General features: G+C 44.2%; 1 protein-coding gene and 1 long non-coding RNA gene across 5 annotated transcripts in view; one reads left to right on the top strand and one right to left on the bottom strand.

The window, feature by feature from the left end:
- MTUS2 (microtubule associated scaffold protein 2) overlaps positions 1–20,339 on the bottom strand; it is a 269,128-nt gene that overhangs the window by 18,488 nt on the left and 230,301 nt on the right. For all 4 annotated transcript variants that reach the window (XM_032099515.1, XM_032099513.1, XM_032099514.1 and 1 more), the window contains 2 exons: positions 6,567–6,633; positions 187–401 (listed from right to left, as the gene is read on the bottom strand). In XM_032099515.1, the coding sequence (XP_031955406.1) occupies positions 187–401; positions 6,567–6,633 (282 nt within the window). The remainder of the gene's footprint in view (positions 1–186; positions 402–6,566; positions 6,634–20,339) is intronic.
- On the top strand, positions 397–4,253 carry LOC116439671. The gene is made up of 4 exons (XR_004238226.1): positions 397–1,038; positions 2,711–2,877; positions 3,243–3,310; positions 3,926–4,253. It is a non-coding gene; the product is annotated as an uncharacterized LOC116439671 (long non-coding RNA).

Genomic DNA, 20,339 nt, shown 5'->3' with positions numbered 1-20,339 from the left:
AGACTACTGTGTAGAAAAAACAGTAGAACTAATAGGGAGAAACAGCAGTAAAGATATTCAGGATTACATTTTTCTACTCGTAACTGATTACCAGTGTCTTCACGTTGGAGTGTTCAATACATTTCATTACCTGAACCCTATCTACTAGCATCAACTATTTTTCAAAGGCAGCAGGTGGAGACTGACCTGATCCTGATGCTCCAATTTGGCTTGTTCCAGCTGCAGCCTGTGTTGCTCCTGCAGGCTCTCCTTCTTGGTGTTGTACTCCTCCTGCAGTCGCTGCTCCAACACCTGCATTTCCTCCTGCTGCTGCCTGCGGAGCTGCTTCCCCTCCTCCTCGAAGCGCCTCTCCAGCTCCTCCTTCTCGCTCAGTAGTTTCTTCCATCTCGCCGTGTTGAGGTCTGTGGAGGAGACAGGACCACACAGTCCTCACACTGTCCAGGACCAAGCAGAGGCATTGGTCTACTGGTTTGTAGAGCAATGAGCTTGGTGGTTCTCACCCACTCTGTTGTACAAGGGGTATGACTGACCACTTGACCAGAAGGATATGTATCTCATACATCCCATTTTCGAGCTGTTCAAAGCTGCTCATCCCATAAACCTGTCTCCAGCTCCAGCAAGAACCATTCAAATCCATTAATGCACACTTGCTTAAAATAATTTTGTATTCAAATCACTATCTTGTGTGCTTCATGGTGTCAGAGAGCACAAATGAAAGGCTGATACTGAAGGCAATCAGAACATGTGGAATTTTTACTTTAGTGAACTAACCAGTGACTGTATCTCAGAATTCACACTACTGTTTTCCAGCAGTTCTATCAAGTCAAAGATAATCAGTCCATTTCCCCCTTTGGTTCCTCACCTTTATTGTTCCCCAGGTCCCAGGAAAGCAGTGTCACAAACATTGTGTCCTCGGCCTTTTGCTTTGCTAAAGAACAGTTGCAATAAATCCAGATACTGAAGACTTGATGCAAGTTGGACAAGATCAGACAGACTACATTTAAAGAGCAAGTTTGCTCACTTGTAAAGATCTAACAGGTAAGAAGTGATTAAAATCATCATGACCATAACATTCAGAATACTAGAGAAGAAGGGATGGGTTTCTAATGGTCCTGCTACATCTTCTTTCTGATTTAGACCCATAGCTGATTTAGAAAGATGATCAGGTTTTTGAACAAACTGATGGCATATTTATCCTTCCTTTGCCTTTCAAAATGCACATGCCGTCAACAGACCTGTATGGCATTTTAAGTCAGAGGATCGGGAGTAGCTGTCTCCATGTTGAATGTTTCAAACCCATATATATCCCATGGCCACATACTTATTCAATACCTGTATTTTTCTGCCTCCTTCTACTGTGGTGTCAGACTGCCCTCATTTCTCCCAGGGTAGCAACAATTTGTCCAAGTTACCAGTGCTGTGCCCACAGCTCATGTTAGGTGCACCCATGCAAGGTAGTTTGGGCACCCAAGCTAACCATTCCCTTCCCCACATAGTTATTTTTCACCCTATTTAGAGCTCGCTTCTACACTTACTGGACACCAATATCCAGACTTGCTCAGTAAGTCCAGACAGATAAACACTACTGGGCTCCTGTTGTGATCCTGGTATTTTCTGGAGCACCGTGAGGGACTCTGTCCCTGTCAAGCTCTCTGCTCCTTACAGAAAGCAAGTGAACCAGTGAGTTTAGCACCTCAGTGGGAGCACATAGAAAGCTTTCCCACTTGCCTTATATCCAGAATGGAATGGTACATTAGCTGGAATGTCTTGTCTTCTGGCAGTCTGGATTACAGCTCTAAACCCTCTCTCTTGCTTTTTGCTTTTTTGTTATCTTTGGCATGTAAAGTGATCCCAGAGCAGGAGGGGTTATGCTTGCAGCTCTGCCTTCAGGAGAATTCAAACTTACTCAAGCTTTAAATAGGAGCTCCAGCCTCTCTAATGAGATTACCCAGCACACAGGGAGGGCTGGGCAATGAAACAATGTGCTCTAACCAAAAGAGAGTCCATCTGAAACACATCCTGCAACCTGAAATACAAGACTATTCACAAATCAGGCCCTAATGCAGGTGCAAAACGGAGGGAAGAGGGAAGCAGGGAAAGTGCACTTGCATGCCATGGTCCCCATATACCCAACAATGCTACTGGAGGCAGAAAATGAGGAAATTTGCCCTATAAAGAATATGAAACACCTCTAATGAGAAGGAGTGATCCCTTCCATAAGTCTCAGACTAAGACAAATGAGGCTGAGGACTGAAGTGTTGAGTAAAAACTGAATCTCTTCCTAGTAGGGAGATGGACCTTTGGGCCTGGCTCTCCTGGGACAGGCATAGCAGAAGGCAACACCCATGGAGCCCAAGGGTCTGTGGCTCTCCTTCTCGGGGAGCAGGAACCAGTGTGGGAGAGCCTGCCCTGCTGGAGCTGTGGCTTCAGCGTGTGCTCCTGGTGAAACAGCTGTGACACCTCCAGCAGGGACTCTGTAACAGATGCCTGAACAGAAGACCTGCTGATGCTGCTGCAAAACAGTGAACTGAGCTTTCAGGCATCAAGACAGGGATACTGTTAAAGTGAGCTACTCTTGGAGAAAAAAGAAAAAATCACTCAGAAAAGTTATATGAATGTATTACTGACACGGAACAAGACAAGCAGAGCACAACCACTACTGGTCTGTTGGGAAGAGTTACACCCTGGTTTTCTTCTTCCTTCTCTGTAGGTATCTTCATTGCTGCTTACAGGCTGGAAATGACTCTGATGCAACGTGGCATTTCCTGGGATGACAGCGTGCTGGGTTAAATGAGACCAGCTACTGCAGCTTCCCTACTCCCTGGGCACTGAGTGCACAACAGATGAGCAAAACCCACTTCAGGCCAGGCTGGGAAGGTGAGGGAAAGGTAGATGTCACTACTGGACTGACCTCCCCCCACCACACACAGTCGGAGCCACAGTGCAGCCTCCCAGCCCTGGCACTTTGCACTCAGGAGGGCAACTCCTGGGGGAACTGGGGGCTGGCGTCTTGTGGCCTCACAGAGGGACTGTTTCCTTCTGACACAACAAATGGGCTCTTCTTCCTGAGCCTCGGCCCCAAAATCACAGACAAATCACAGCCACTGCACTCAGGTTAAGGGTCCTCTGACTGGGTGTTATATCCAGGAGGAGATGGCACACAGGCTTTGGCTTCCAAACTCTCATGAGCCCAGGCAATACAAATTTTAAACCTGACATCTGATTGCCTTTCCTTCATCTAGGTTTTTTATGCATCTCCATACCTCCTCTTAACTCACTTCACGTCATTGGTCTGACAGCAAAGGAGCAGGTAATTCTGACATTTAATTTCCATTAATTTGAAGGGAAACAGCTGGTATTCAAAACCTCTTTATTTCAAGAGACTCAGTGTTGCAGCTGAAAAGTGCTTATATTTATAATTTATAAGGATCGGTGTCTTGAGTGCAGAACGATTGCTTGTCATGTTTTCCTAGCCTTGCTATTTCTAGCAAAATACGTGAGCAAATCTTATTGCTTAAAATAACAAGTCCCTCAGCGTTTATAGAGGCCAAGATTCCTCCCCAGACCTGGTACGGGAGAATCACTTTCCTAGTTCACCCATGCTGGTTTCAGATGTGGTGTGATACTTTCCCAGCAGTGCTGGGGGTAAAAGTGCACAGTGTTGCCTGAACCTCAATATTTTGCCTGGCTCCGGAAGGACGCATGTGTCCCGATGCTATTTTTACACATGGTCCATTGCTGCTATTGCTTCAGCAATGGTTTTATTTACCACAAGAATTTTCCTTAAACATAAATTCTTACTTTTCTGAACAGCAGTTTTTCTGTTGCAGTTTCATTGCTTTGCATAGCAGAATCCTGTAGTTTCTGCTGAAGTTAAAGACTGCATGCTATGAAAACCAACCCAAATTGTAACTCTGAATTACAGGTATTGCGTCAACAACCAAATGTTGGACACACTGCCTCTATCAACCCTGGCTAGTCCAGCCTTGTTTTACTGATTCATACAGGCATTTGCATCAGTGAGTCTGGCATGGTGAATTTATACATGAGCAACCAGGAATTTCTGACCAACACCCATGGTGTTTAACTGGACTCGTTATTTTTAAATTAATGAGAAACTACTTATTAAAGTGACGGAGGCAAGTCAGAACTACAGCTTGGTTGTAGTCAAAACACGCTCTGATTTTCCCTGAACTTCTTCACAGAATCACCCAAGACTGCTGTTGTCAAATAAAGGACTGTTTCATTCTTTATTTGCGTAAATCTTGTACAATGTTGTGCAACACACAGATTCATCTGATAGTGAGACTAAAATAATCCTCCTCTAGCACAGGTGGGCTGCATGTCTCCAGCAGCACCCTCATGTCTCCAGTAACAACCTCAGCTGGAACTGCTTTAGAGACTGCAGAGAACTGTGCTGATGAGAAATGCTCTCATGTACATGGCATTTATCATCTCGCCTTGTCCACAGTTTGGTTGTTTCACAAAATTAAGTTTTATTATTTTATACCAAAGGAAAACAGACTGCCCAGCAATTTTTGACTTACACTAAAAAACATAGACCATTACCTTCCATATGTAGGGATTTATACTATGATTTTTATTGCTGATGAATTATTTCACATTCTGCTGGTGCAATACCTGCACATGTTCATCTTTTTGTTCATCCCTACTGGGAGTCCTTCTACCTGGCCATGTTGCATCTCAGGGTTGCACAGAGAGGATTACCTCCACCAAGCAGGTGACCAGCCACCTGTGCCACTCCTAAACAGCCTCTACCCAGCATTTCCATGTCTCCCAGAGTGATGGGAGGAAGAGGTGGCCTGTAATGACTCCTCTCCATTACACATGCCCACAGGACCACTGTGGAAAGGGCTCTCTCACACCATCTTTCCCCTTTCTGAGGAAGAAAGCCCATACACCTCTCCAGCTCCTCTCCCTTCTGAAGCGGTACAGCTCAGGCTGCTTTTCTGGGGTGTCTGTGGTTCTTAGCAAAACGGTCCCCACATGTGCCATCAGGACTCAGCTTCGTGCAGAGGAGGTGTCTGTTGCTGCATGTGCAAGGGCAATGGCAAGGGCAGGCAGTGCAGTGATCTCCTGTTACTGAACATGCTGCTCTGTGACCCCCAAACAGACAGGCTGTTATATCCTTGGCAAAGTTCTCTTCTCCAGCAAAACCACCAGGGATTTGTATTCACTTCAGCTGTACAAACATGGTGTCAATGGAAGCAGAGCTCTTTATCTCCAGCACTGAACCTCTCTTTCCTTCCTATGTCACTGCCACTTAAAAAAGCACTCACAAAAATGAGCAAACCCAACCTGCTAGATTGAGGTAGGGCTTTCAAATGAGAAGTGGCTATTGAACCGAGAGCTTCAGATGTGCCCAGCCTAAAGAAAGCACCAGTGGCAACAACTCCTCTGTAAGAGCTGTAGAGATGCAGAGGATGGGGAAGGCAGGCATCAGAGAATAACTGGAAACCTGTTTTGCTATTGCTGCAGTATACATTGGCAGTGGGGACAATAAAGCTCTCCATGAAATGACAATCAGCCTAAGAATTTCAGAGGGGCAAAGCAGGGAGCACAAGCTGGTAAGCATCTGAAAAGGGCTGTGCTCAGCTTTTCTGAAGTGGGCTGTCATGGGCAAGGTGAAGGCAAAGCACAGGGAGGATCTGCAGCTCTGCCCATCCCACAGGGGTTTGGCCTGAGCACTTCATCTTCCAGCCACATGGCACAATCTGTGCTTAATGGGTGACCCAGGAACTGGGCTCCCACATGCAGGGAAAGCTGAGAGGTCCCCCCTATTCACAGCTCCAGTCATCAGTGGTTCCAACACCTTTTGGTACTCAGGGTGTCCCCTCATCCAGTGGGCCTCCTCTCCATTTACCCTGGGGTAGATGAATCCAACATCACACTCATTCTGGGGAGATTTAAGTCCAGAAGAACTCAGCCTGTTGACTGAAGCCAGAGCAAAAGCCCATCTTCTCTCCCAGGAGTGGCAATATCTTTACACTCTCTCTCCTGTCTAGATCAAAAACCAAAAAGGAAAAGAGGGGCATGCAGATACATAGGGAATACACAGACAAATGGGATGCATTGCTCTTTCTGCCTTTCAACCAGGAAGAGACCTTAGAGATATTAACAAGCAAATTCTGGGCTTGGTGTCCTTGGGTTTGTTTGCAAAACACAGCAATGTTCCTAAGTTAGCAGTGCATCCCCAGTCACTGTGCACTGCAATGGTCCCAGGTTCCCACTCCTCATCACACTGTGCTTTCTCCTCAGCAGTGCTGGTGTTTGAGGACAGAAGCCATGGGTTCATGAAAAACAATTTGTCTAGTAAAGATGATGCACAACTGGCTTCAGCATGTGTGGTAATGGGCCCATCTGCACAGCAGAGAGGTGAAATCAAGGTTCCCTCGGAAGTCACAAAACCCTTTGCCAGTGGGCTTCAGGAGACACTTCATCACATGTATGCAGGTTCCCCAGGATCAGGTCACAGGGAATCATAATAACTGCTTTCATGTAAAGTGAGAAAATCACTCTGTTGTTACTTTTCTTGTACTACTTACCAACTTCCTCCCTGATCTTTGCAAGCTCGACTCCTAACTCCTTTATTTTCACAAGGGCATTTTCATTCTGTTTAAGGAAAAAGAGAGAGAAATACGTATAGTACCCAAGTTTATCCCAGATAAGCAGTTTCACATGTTCATTTAGTAAAGCAGATTAGATTGATTCCTCATACCCTCATACTACTTTTTTTTTTTTTTTAGGGGAAGGGAGTGGGATTATAATGAACTCATTCAGTTTTTAACTCAAGCTTAGGAGCCACAACTCACTGGCTACAAGTACCTTGTATGCCTACGAGTACATGTGCACACACTCACGTGCACACAACAGCACAGAATACTCTATTTACTCCTGTGTGTCTAAAAAGACATTTGTATTTTTTATGAATTTGTGGTCAATCTGCGTACCATTTATAGCTGGACTGCATGTACAAGATGGATTTATTAATTCTGCTAAAATTCTTTCATCTATTTAAGCCTGCATTTAACCACCTCCAACCATATCAATATGCTCACAGAGTCAAACTTACAGAGCAGATTGCTGTACTCACACCATTCTAGGCATGGGGAGCATTCCCATACAGACACCACTAATAACCTGATGTTCATGCCTATCTCCACATTTATTTCTGTGATTTTATTTATTAGGGCTCCTTTCCTTGTCTAGTCTCAGAAGAAATCTGAATACTAAGGAAGTAAAACAGATGAATTGGCTAAAGGAAACTTAAAACATATTTACATGAGCAAGGAGGTGATATTACCAAAATGCAAGGACTTTGACAGCAGATATCTGATGAGTGCTGTGCAAACTGACAAACAAAATTCTTATCTCCATGCACTGGAGTTTGATTTAGTACAATAAATCCCAGCACAGCGGTTCAATCATACGGGCACTTTAAATTGGGATGTATCATGAATCACATTAGAAAGAAGACAAATGAATGTATCCTGCTGGGAAGATCACTAATGATTAATAAAACTAGATCAGGTTACTATAAATATGTCCCGGGTTAGAAAAGGTCAAGAATCCTTCAAGGACACTACAGAAAAATCATATTCAAGAGAAAAAGCAGTACAGTAGTAAATTGAATTAAAAGGAGTCCTAGAAACCAAATCTTTCTGTATTAAGCAAGCAAGGCTAATAAAAATCTAGGGCACAGACAGGATTAGTTTGGCTGCAGGATACATAGCAGATAGGATAGCAAGTCAATTCTATATTAAAGACATGAAAGTGGAAAAGAAACATTTCAGAACTTAATGTTTCTGTATATTTTTCCTGCATCTAACTTTTAACTCTGTTAAGAGAAGCAACACAACTTTACTTCTGGTAATACCTTCTGGTAATAGAATCTGGAATTTGAATTAATCCTTTACATATTGCCCTTTTGGGATGACTTCCACCAGATTCAAAGGACACACTTTCTGGAAAGTTTGCTGTAAATGGAGTGATAAACTGAACTGATCTGAGAGCCTTGAAAGCTTGAGGAGACCCAGATGATGTGGGCATCTTTCTTATTCAGTTATGGGAAGAAGCCAGGAATGCAAGACCTGGCTCCTCCAGTCAGCTCCATACTCTGCTGAGTAATGCACAGGGGGCTGTGTGCCAGGACTGCAGAGTGTCCAGTCCTGACCAACTGCATTAGGCTCAGAATAAAATGATGTGACTTCTTATGGACTTCTTTTTCCTAATCAGTCAAAAAGTTACGGGAAAAAAAAAAGTTCCAGATAAATACAGCCTGATATGTTAAAAAACCAGATCCCTTCACAGAGATTCCCAAACCAGCAGCCTTACAGGGACAAGGTTTCCCCTTTTGGAGAATACCATTGCATCTGCCCATACCATCTGTTTAACTCACTGGAGTAATATTAAGAGGTGCTCTTGACAGACTGCCAGGCCTGGTGCCCTTGAAGGCGTGTGCACAGGGATGTACTGGATGCAGGACTTGCAGATGGGAAGCGCCCACTCAAATTACCAGCTCTCATTGTTTGAAACAAAAGCCACTCAAAGCAAGGGAGCTCTGCACAAATCATTACCAGCACCTACAGATAAGCAGAATTCAGCGGGATTGTTACTACTCTATTTACACAACGAAAATTAAAAGCAAGTAAAAAACCTACATTTCAGGGGGAAAAAGTATTTACAATTTTGATTCCCCATAAGAAATATTACAGGCTCCACATTTTACATGATGTTTTATCTTAGATAAGGTTTTTCCTACCCTCGAGGATACTTGGTGGTGGGATTCTCTCCAAAAGTGTGGAGAATTGCCATGGTGCCAGTTTAAAAATTCTATCCCATAACTCCAGCTCCAGCATGGGCACCAACCCACCAGGGCAGTGGGGGTCACATCTGCCTACCACCATGCTGGGGCTGTGGTTTCCAGAGCAGAGCAGCCCCTGGGACTACCTCGAGCAGACAGATCAGCACAGCTCAGTTGCCTCTGCTGTCATTTGACTGCCCTGCCAATACTTCTTGCATTGCATTTTATTTTGATCAGAGCTTCCTATCTGCTCTTTGGGACCTCATATTTATGCTTCCTGTGAGGTCAGATGTGCAAGGGTTGCCCTCAGTGCCAAGGCCTCAAGTAGTCCCCGTTTCTCAGAGGGTTCTTCTAGAGAGCAATAGCACACGAGTCCTTATCTTCCTCTTGTGCAAGAGAAGTGAGGTGCAGTTTTGGCTGATCATCAAATCAGCCTCACGGTTTCCTGGATGTGCAGTGAACTCACAAACCCTCGACATCTTCTGTAACTGCAACCTCCTGCGTCAGTGTGACACGTATGTTTGGACTGCACGTGTTCCTGTGACACTGTAAACACGGCAGCAATGCAAAACAAAAAAGCCCCTGCTTGGCATCATCAGCCTGGCTTCACAGATAACCAGCACCTCCCTGTCAGGGTAGCCAGGGAACTGGGAATGCCAGCACTAAGGAAACCAAACATTACAGTAGAGCAAATCTGGATCTGACTTTGGAATGTAAAGCTATCATATTCAGTGCTGAGATTCCTATATATCCACTGTCTAAACATCAAAGCAATTCAAAAATTCACAAGCACACAAGGAAAACTTCCCCAAAACGAATGGATAAGAAACCAAGTCAAGAGGATGTCTGTTGGGGAGGATGAAAGTTTGGTAAGAAAGTTTCACAGATATGTAGGCTTGGCAGAAAGATCTCTGAATGTAGAAACTGGGGATGAGATAGAAATGAAAGCAAGTTTTGATATAGAGTAAAAGATGTTTTGCTGAAACACTGACCACTGAATAACTCAGAAGGCAAAGGTTGGAGATCAGTTGGAAGGAGATTTTTATGAATAGGACAAAGGTATGTGACTACAAACAAAGACATGTTTTTCACCAAGTAAATAAGTCTCAAGAAGAGCATAAGTAAATAGAAAACATGCCTTTACCAAAAAGAGAGATATGGCAGGCAAACAAAAAATGTCGATGTAGGAAGAAAAAGAGAGGTCTGAGAATTTTCCACTGTAAGCTTAAATTGTAACTTACTTACTCTTGTGATTGGATAATAATGACTATAATATGGTGATGGTAGTAGTTATGATAGGCTATAGGCAAATGTAAAGGTATTGTGTATGGTGCTTCTTGGTTGTTATGTGTTAAGATACTCTGCAAAGAAAAGTATATAATGTTTTGTAACTTGAACAGAAGGTGGCTTCAGGTATGCCTACAGCTGGAGCTGGCAGCTGTAGGGCTGGCTCTGGATCCCCACTCCCTGAAGTGCTGTAACTTCGCCTATGCAATAAACAGCTTTCAAGAGAGCCGCCTGAAGTGCAGACATCCTTCGTGAAACTTTCTCCTATAGATGTCCCATTGGGTTAATCAGTCTTCACTAACGTTTATCTCAACAAAGTATTTGAAAGAGAAGACAGGGTAAGCAGCTGCCCTCCCAAGAGTTTTGTATCCACCAAGGCTCAGGATATCAAAGGAGCTTTGTAAGGACTCTCTACTAGGCCACCACTTGGAGTTGAGCCATTGAGGGTGAGCATCTAAGGGCCAAATCCAACTTAGGTTTCAGCAACTGTACACACCTGTTTTCAGTAGGTGAAAAGATGAGAGACCCTGTAAGGAGATCGTGCAAATATCCACCATTTCTAGAGCAGCAGTTAAAGGACAAGGAAGAAAAAAAATTCCTTTGATGTTATCTGGAATTCATTTCTTACGCCCAAAAATGTGAAACCAAAACAATAGGTTTTGTACAAATTAAAATGTTGCATTTTCTTTTCATGTACTTTTAATGAATGATGGACTGCATTTCTTTTTAGAAAAATTATGACAAAGGATTTCTGTTGGCTGCATCCCAAGAAATTACTCTGAAAGTGAAGTAATTTTCATAAAATAAGATTATGCTCATGATGGAGATGAAGAAAAACTTCTTCCTCATTCCTGAACTCTGCAACATAACAATTAAGTCTTGTGTCTGGACTATGTCCCATCTCCTCAGACAGAACGAAAAGTAGAATAAAACAGGTAGAATGATATGTTTGCCCTACTGGTCTGTTGAATAGAAGACACAGTAGCAACTCTTTCTCCTGTCATCATCTTTATAGCATACAGGCCTCCCAATATTTCTCCTGTGAAAGGCTGGATGTTGGACTGCATTTCAGCAAGTGAAACAGGCACTGAAAATGGCACATGTGAGTTCTCCATTCAGCTCAAAACACCCTGGATGGACTGAGGCATGACTTACATTGGTGCAACAGCTCCAGAAAACAAGGCAGGTAGGCAAGAAGGTACGCAGAGGTGTAGGAAGAAAACAGGAATTCATACAATTAAATAAGTGTCCAAACCTAGCAGTGTAACTCAGAAAAAAATCAGCTGAATTTAGATATAACCCCATGGGAAGAGGTGGAAAAATAACTTGGTAGAAGATGTCATAATATGGACCTGAGGATGGGCAAGATGCTGGTGCTGTCCAAACAGATTAAGAAAGGAAGTAGTGATGAAAGTTTGTGGGCAGAGGCTGAATGGGGCACTGAGCAACCTGATCTCATTGAAGATGTCCCTGCTCATTGCAATGGTCTTGGACTTGATGATCTTTAAAGGTCCCTTCCAACCCAAACTGTTCTATGATTCTGTGATTCTATGAAAGGCTCTGCTTCAGTTGCATGGAGCTTCAGATGACAGGTAGACATCCTCAAGGAGACATCATCAGGGAGACAAGTCAAGATTTTACCTTGGACCAGGAATAATTGTGGGTTGGGGAGGCAGATTTCAGGTTTGTCTTAGAGTCTCTGTCCTCTGAGAACTACAACCTACCCAAGAGATACTAATGAATTAGAAATACTAATTAATTAAACCTCCAGGTACTTTTTTAACAATAGGTAAGTAATAGTAGATCCATCATAGAAATGGAAATGGGTCAGATCAGGCAAGGAACATCAGAAAATTGCTCAGAACCATATCGGATTTCAGCAGCAGCTAGGAAGTAAACACGGGAGCCTGGAGTTACCTTTCCAAATTGACATGACTCTCCACCCTGCCAACTTACTTAATCTTTGCTTATATTCTAAGATCCAAATGTATGTACAGTGTCTCCACTGTACAAACACTTCTCAGTTCTCTACAGTATCTCCTAAAAACTTTCTGCACACAGATCTTCTGTGGCACTTGTTATTAAAACTGTTCCTCCAGAACAGCTTTTCTGTATGCAGAGCTTTCAAAATATTAAAAGAAACCAAATCCCTGACTTGCAAATGGTGCTTAGTCACTGTTGTGCTGTATTCAGACTTCCCTGTGGCAAGGTGTTATATTATAATTGGAAAGACAATCATACATACTGGGAATTCTCTTGTACCAATAAATATTTCAGATGATACAATAAGTGAATAGTCAGAAGCAATAAGTGAATCCCACTGCAGCTGATATTCAAAATTACCTACAGTCTTCCTTCAAGAAGAGGTGTTTTAACACTGCTGTTCAATCATGCTGGTTGTCAGGTAATCCTTCCTCATAACACCCTTTAGGTTGAAGTTGACAAGCACTTAGATATTCCACAGGGACTGCACTTTGACAAGTTTTATATTAACCCACACTTTTTTTTTTAACCTGGTTAGTAGCATATCTAAAGCTGTATTTGAACTTATTATTAGGTAAATGGGAGATGCTATCAGTTTCTCATTTAACAGAGTTATATGAATATATCACAAAGCCGAACTCTAAAAGAATACACTGCACAAACGTGTTTCTGCCAAGATATTTTCTATTAAGCAAATTAAATGCACATATTCATTCTTTCACTCTTCTCTGCATAAAATCCAGGCAAATTTTCAGAAGAATAATGGGAAAACCTATGCGATCAAAATGTCCCACACCTTCTCTTCCACATGCCATTTTCCTGCTGCCTGTAGCTATGTAGTTACTTCTGCACTGACATTTCTTACATAACCCATTTTGGTGCCTAGGAATGTGTTTGATTTAGATTCACACAAACATAAGAAAACAGGTAGTTTTGTCTTGTTTCACTTCTCCTAGATTGGAGGATCAATCCTCTGCTGGAGATGTAAAACTTTAGGACAGCTAGAGGCTGAATAATCTCTCTTCAAACTTTGAAACTCTCTGCAAGTTTCCTTTATAACTTGTTCTCCACATGGCTATTAAAAATGTATGAAAAGCAGAGCAAAATATCAAACCGACTGTTGCTACAGAGGATGCCAGCGGTCTCTCCTTGTTTCATGAGCATACAACCCTTACATTTAGACTGCAGGATAAACTTATGTAAGGCACTGCAGTGAATGAGAAAGCGACACTTAGACTTGTCCCTGGTGAAGGGGAGATCAGCACACTGCAAACAAGCCGAGCATCGCTCCCCTCTCTGCCACCCGGGAAGCGCATCCGCCACCGACCCCAGCGAGAAGCAGCAGCACAGGCTCTATCACAGCTACCTTCCTTCTCTTTCCCTAAAGGATAAAAAAAAACAAAAACCAAAAAACAAAAAAACAGGCAAAAGTACCGTCTCGTCCTCGCACAGAGAGGGGGGAAAACACGTGGAGCAGCATTTGCCCATCCTGGCAGGACAGCCACCCCCACCGGACCGACACCCACCGGACTGCCGCCAGCCTGGCCCGGAGCCGGACGATGAGCCCCGGGCGGTGACACTGTCAGAAAGGATGTCACGTCCCCGCGCGCCGAGACCGGCCAAGGGGACTTGTCAACCTGATGCCTCCCGGGGCCCCGGGGGATGCGGGGGCCGGGACGGTGCCGCGGGGCGGGCGGCAGCGGAGCCCGGCGGGTGCGGAGCGGCGGCAGGATCGCCCCCCGCCAAGCGCTGCCCGCTCCCCGCCCTGCCGCCGCACCGCTGCTCGCCCGCTGGGTCCGGCCTCTCCCGAGAAAGGTCGCTCCGGCTGGCAAAGGCTTGCCCACAGCAGGGCACGTCCAGCAGCGCCATCGCAGGGAAGTGCTGGGGCGGGCGGCTGCCGGGACGGGGTTCGAAACTTCGCAGCGACAGCCCCAAACGCGCTGAAATCCGAGAGTGAGCCTGGGCTCTCAGCCAGAGTGCCGCTGCGTTCTCATCTTCGTGCCGCATCCAGAGTCACTGATCACCGCAGTCCCCGTGCTCCGCAGCCGCCCGGACGCTGCCTTTAAGCTGAGCGTGCCCCGGCCGCCTGCCGGCGCGGCCGCTCTCCCGCAGCGCTCCCAAATCCACTCCCGCCGTGACTCGCTGCCTCTGCACGGCGCCTCTGCCGCACTGGCCCCCCCGGCCGCCGTGCGGGCTCTGCGGCTGCCCCGCGGCTCTGCGCGGTCCTGCGCGGCTCTGCCGGCGCGACCCGGGCCGAGCGCAGCGCTGCGCGGCTCCGCGGGGGCCGGGCGCGGGCGCGGGCGCTGCCGGCCAGCGGCTCACTCCAGACCGCGACACCGGGTGTCCCCCGGCCTCCCGAGACGCTCTAATTTCCCTGAAAGGATTTTCCCAGAAGTCATTTATTTAAGTCGCGAGGACGATGAACACCCTGTGGATCTCTGTGGCTCCTTTTAATGGCAAAACCAGATCTCTGCAGCGTACCCAGAGACTTTTGTAATCCTCGACGGCTGGCGTAATTTTTTTGGCCATGTGTATATGTATTTACACCACATAACCTAACCCTAACCGTGACCTGCATATACACGCGGGTGTGTTATGTATGTCCGGTCTGTATCCACTTGCCCACTGGGTACACATTTCCTTGGCAGGACCCAGGACATAGAGCTGCAGCAACCTCACTTCTCCTGGGCTGTTGCTTTTGGCACGACATATTTTCCTCTAACAATTTACACTCAAGACAATGCTGGGAAAAGGCAAAAGAGTTCAGTGACTCACACGCAAGGTGGTGTTTGTTCACTGTTCGCAACCTGAAAACGACTATTTTCCTGAAAGCCAAATCACTACCAAACATACAGAAAAGTGTCATTGCCCTTAATGCTGAACAGCTCTGCCTTCTGCTGGGAAAGATGCTCACATCTGTGCTTCTCTGGACAGGTGCTTTTGTTTTTATTTTAATGTATGTTCAACAGTGATTGGTGATGCATAAAAGTGATTTTTAAAATAGGAACCAACAAGAATGTCCACCAAAACTGTATTAAATTACATTTAAATGTTCAGGTAACTCCAGTTTGCGTCTGCTCTTCCTCAGCCCTGCCAGGACTTCAACTGAAGTTTTAGAATATCACAATCAAGTAATTAAAAACAAACAAACAAACAAACCCAACAACATAGAAACCCCACCTAACAAACAAATAAACAAAAAACCAAACCCAAACACCAAACCAAATTAAAAATTTCACTCCAAATACATGTCTTTTAACACTTGTGTTCAAGACCTAATTTTCTTTACAGCATCTGAAAATTAATTTGGTTGGCTACTGAACAGCTGCAGAGTAGAGGTAAAAAGAGACTTCCTCGTGTGGTGAAATCGTTTCATCCTCACTGTAGGAGCTTCTTTTTTTGCCACACAACCTGAAGTCTGTAGTTTGGATCTTTTACAGTCCAAATCCTGACAGGAAACTTCCTAACCACCATATTAAAAAACCCACATAACCACCCGTAGACAAATTACCACAGCCATTTCTCTGAGCTGGCTATTAGAACTACAGTATTTAGATCCACAGGTCTGACTAACAGGCAGGGAATATAAAACCCAGTCATTATTCCTTTTGCTATGCTTTTAAAATGAAGTATTCATCTTCTTCAATTACTTTGCCAATAAGGATTTGCTGTTTGCATGTGATTATAAATCTGAGGTAAAGATTAGCTAGCAAGGTCTACACACCACTTTAGTACCACTTAAGCACTAAACTGGAAGAGAAAATATTTAAGTGAAACTTAAATATAGCAGAAATCACATGTTGTTCTTCTGGCAAGAGTCAATTGAGGCCCCAGAGGCCAATTTAGGATTGATAAAGGATAAGGATGTGCTTGGGAGAGCTGCTGGGCTCTTTGGTCAGCTTAGATCCTTTTGGAGAAAGTGAGACCAAACTCAATTTGAATTAAACCTCATCTTTCAGGTCAAGGTGTGTAGCCTTAAGGTGAGAAAAGACACAACACGAGAAAGCAAACACAAAATGGAAACTATTTTAAAAAGCAATTCCTCAGTCAAACGCAGGAACAAGGAGCATGAAGAAGGAATTTAGGAGAGGTCTCTGTGGTGGCAGCATGCTGACAGGTGGGTTACCATGTGGAGGACTTTGAACACACACCTGAAGGCAGCAATGCCTCAGGAATTAAGGATATAGAAAAGGAAATGAACATAACTGAGACAGGAGCAAAACACTCAGCAAAACAGGCACATCAGAGGAGAGGACAGCCCCTACACCCAAATTCTATGAGAACTGGCACTTTAAACAACAGGTTCAAAACAAGGTTTTTAAATTACTGATTCTTAATTTTAAAATGCTAGAGTCATCTGCCTGATTTCAGTGGCCATGTGGCACTTGGATCAAATACTGAGGGGAATAATACTTTAAAAAAACCTTGTTAAGCACAACAGAGCACCAAAGGCAGGTAGATCCACACCAGTGCAGACTGCTGCCTTTGTACACCAAAAGAGTTGATACTTTTAGAGAAGAGTAATATGTAACTCCCACCTATTGGGGACCAAGTGACCATGTGGTGCCAACGACAACATTGATCATCAGGCCGGGAAAGACTGGGAGCTGCGGAAAAAGCGTTAAGCAGGGAGGAGGCCTTTGGGGGAGAGGAGAAGGAGTGGCAGTAAATGGAACTGTTGGACTGAGCAGAGATAATGAATGGAGCTGTTCAAAGATCAATCCTTGGGGCAAGTTATGTCATTCACTTTTGACCCTGGTCATATATTAGTGAGTGCTAATGAGATGATGGATGCACTGTCCATCAAGGGGCGAGTCAAAACACCATGTTTATCAAGGTGGATGCTATTTAGGGCTATAGGAGTGGTCATAATAAGAAATACAGAATACTGAGCAGTCCAAGGTCCCAATCACAGGGACAAATAACAGGAAATTCAAGTAGAAGATGGAAATTCATCAGCTGGAAATAAGAGCAAAAAAAAGTGTTGCTTATCCAGTCATGGGATGACTGAGAACTGTGTCTATGGTACACCTCTGAACAAAGGAAATACAGCCTTAGGCTCTAGGAAAGACTAAGAGGGAAGTTTAAATGCCTTAAGAAAAGCCACAGAGAGATCTCGGCTGAAACCTCACACAGTTCTGGTCCCCTGTGTTTTGGGGATACCAGTTCTGAGGCAGGGATATAGCCCACACCACCGGAGGGGTGCTGTGTAAATACACATCTGCTTCTTCTAAGAAAACAACAGTAAAGTTGGCAGTGACAGCTTTCTATAAATACAGGGAGGACAACACTAAGAGAGGCAGAAGTACTTCAAGGTCAAAAAATGTATTTACATAAGAGTAAAAGGGTATGAACTTGGGCATACCTAAGTCACAAGAGATTCTGAAACAGTCCTCTGGTAGAAACAGAGGAAAATATAATGACTTTCAAGATGAAATTTGATCATTTTAGGGAAGAAGTTATGGGATTTGGCAACAGGGAGGGACGGGATTTGATGACCCAGAATGAACTTTGCTAGCCTTTGCTATCCATGCAATACTGCTTGTCTGTGCATTGTCACCAGTATATTGCTACGCATTTTGCTGATGGTCCACGCCCAGAGTGTGAATGTGCCTCTGCAAAATGCTTTGCGTGGAGCGCTGTCCCAACAGATCTTGCTCACATTGCCCTTCAAAGCAGAATGAAGAAGTCTGTGGATAAGACACAGATCAACATGGGCTGGAAAATGTGCACTGTTAGTTAAAAAAACACTTTTCATAAAAGTTGTAGTTTTGTTTCATTACTAGAAAGAGAAAATACAGGTAAGTTCCCCAAAGAAAGGTGTTCCTTATGTGCAGGATTAGCAACAAATATAAGAAGAAAGAAGTCTGATAAAATTAGATTTTAAAACATAAAATTAAGTGCACAAAACAAGTGACTTAACAGGGTATGTTTTACAATATTTATTGACTTCAGTGGAAACACAATGTAGTTAGCACCTCACAGGGCAAGACTCCTAGGTAATTAAAGGCCAAGGAGGATATCTACATGTTCCTAAATGTCCCAGGGGAGTTGCTTAGTCTATAAACAATCTATTCTAATGGTAAAGAGGCACCATGGGCAGCAAGTTTTCCATACAGTGACAGAATCAGTGCTTTCCTCCATGATGCACGTAATACAATTCCTATTTACTGTCCAAGCAATTTTAATATTTTACATCTATCTGAACTAAATTGGAAGAGGTAGGGATAAATTAGCCATATTTTATAATTTACTACAGTCCCCAAATGGGGCACATTATTCTCTTTAGCTCCATAATGGTCTTTATGTATCAATATCACTCTGCTCAAACCATCTCATCAGGGTTCTATACTTATATACTTATATTCTAACATATATAAGAAGATTTGCATTCCTAACCATTAGTATCTGATGCTTCCCTGTTTTATGGAGGCTGGCTAAACTTTCCTGGGAGAAATACACTGCTTTGCCTGGATTTTCACAGTGCAAAGATACGGCAAAGTGTGAAGATGGAGATCCATGGAGAGGGAAAAACCAAATGGAAGTCTTGGGAAAGCTCTGGGAGATAAAGGTAGTAACACAGTGCTATGTGTGTCACTGAGCAGGAGAATCCTCAAGTGAACTGCACATTATTCATCCTTTATGAAGCACTGGAAAGGTTTGCTGAGGGGCATAGCATGCGAAGTATGTCAAACAAATATTTAATTTGAATAGATAACACTCTGGGGGCATGAGCAGCAGAAGACAGTACAAGAAACAGGAAGGGATGTAAATTTTTTTGCAAGAGGACTGCCAGCTCTAGGAGTAAGTTGATAGGGCAGTATCCAGTGCTTATGGAAATAAACATAGGGAACAAGGAGAAAGCTGAAGGAGACAGTGGTTAGAGGGGAGGACCAAGCAGAGTGAAGACAGCACAATGGGGATACAGAGAGAGATAATGGGGAGAGAAGGCTGAGGTGGGGCATTCCAGAAGTTTAAAAACTGCTTGCCGTGGTAAAGAAACAGAAGTACAGGTTCAAAAAAGGAGATGAAACTAAGAAAGGAAAGATCATTCTGCAGATGGCATTTCAGAGGACAAAGGGATATGCAGTGGTGGAGGGAGACAAGGAACAGGAGACTGCAGGAATGAGGAGAGATGGGACGGTCAGATTCAGATGGCCTGGTGCATAACTGAGACACTGCAACTGCTGTAATGTCTCAGCTCTGGAGAGTGATGGATATGTCAGGCTATCGGCACCTGCCGCCTGCTGGCATTCTCTGCAGTCAACAGCGGAAGGCGACCGTGACACCGACATTAAGCACCTCCAAAGGACGCGTGAGGAGAAGTCCGGTTGGCAGCATTCAGTGGGGGCAGGATTTTGTCTAAGGCAGTGCAGAGGTAGGGTAGGACAATGCTATTCCAGTAATGCATTTTGAACAGGAGACTCAGAAATCATTGAGTGGCATGCCAAAGATGGGAGAGCAAGGCAAGGAGAAGGGACATCCAGCACAGCTTCTGAGATTATTACAATCAATTTCTCTGCATGTACTCTCTTCAAACACCGTTACAGTTTGTGTGACAGAACACACAGGTGGACTTTGTCAGGATTTTGATATCTACAAGAGAGAAGCTGAGTATACTGATGGAGCTGCAGACAACTGGAGAGACTGAATTTGTTTTGCAATAAGCCAAACATTGGCCTCAAAGACTGAAATTGATTTATTGTCAGTATTGTTAATTCTTCAATTCTGCAAGGAGTACAACTTGGAAACAGTCTCAACTAGTCCGAAATTCTCTTCCAGTTCCACTTACTGAAACTGCCAGTCACACTGTATTTCTGTGAGTGCTTGAAACCAATGAAGATGAGTGCTGCTGTCAAAGGGTTTTAATCTTCCCCTCTCCTGGTCACTTGTTTTGTCCCAGCTTCCTTCCTTATAGTCACACAAGTGTTTGGGCACGGAATCAGATGGGGGGTAAACTAAAGCAGGGAGAAAGTGGTGAATTTGGGGAGAGTCAACTTTGCTAGCACAGGGCCAACTTCCCCAGAACAAGGAATGGAGTCCACACTCTGCTGTCAGCCAGGAAGAGAATCCTGTCACAAGCCCCTGAACCCTAATCTTGTCAGACTGAAAACTACAGTGGCCCAAGGAAATAAGAAAAGCAAATACATTCACTATTACATTTCACTTTCCTTGTTGGAGGTGCATTACAAGTTTTCTCTGACGCAGCTCTCTCGTTAGCAACACAGTTCTCCACATTGCTCTT

This window comes from Corvus moneduloides, chromosome 2 (assembly GCF_009650955.1).
Source record: "Corvus moneduloides isolate bCorMon1 chromosome 2, bCorMon1.pri, whole genome shotgun sequence".
In the NCBI taxonomy this organism is placed as follows: domain Eukaryota; kingdom Metazoa; phylum Chordata; class Aves; order Passeriformes; family Corvidae; genus Corvus; species Corvus moneduloides.
The sequence above is the reverse complement of the archived record's forward strand: the minus strand, read 5'-3'. Positions and strand labels throughout refer to the sequence as shown.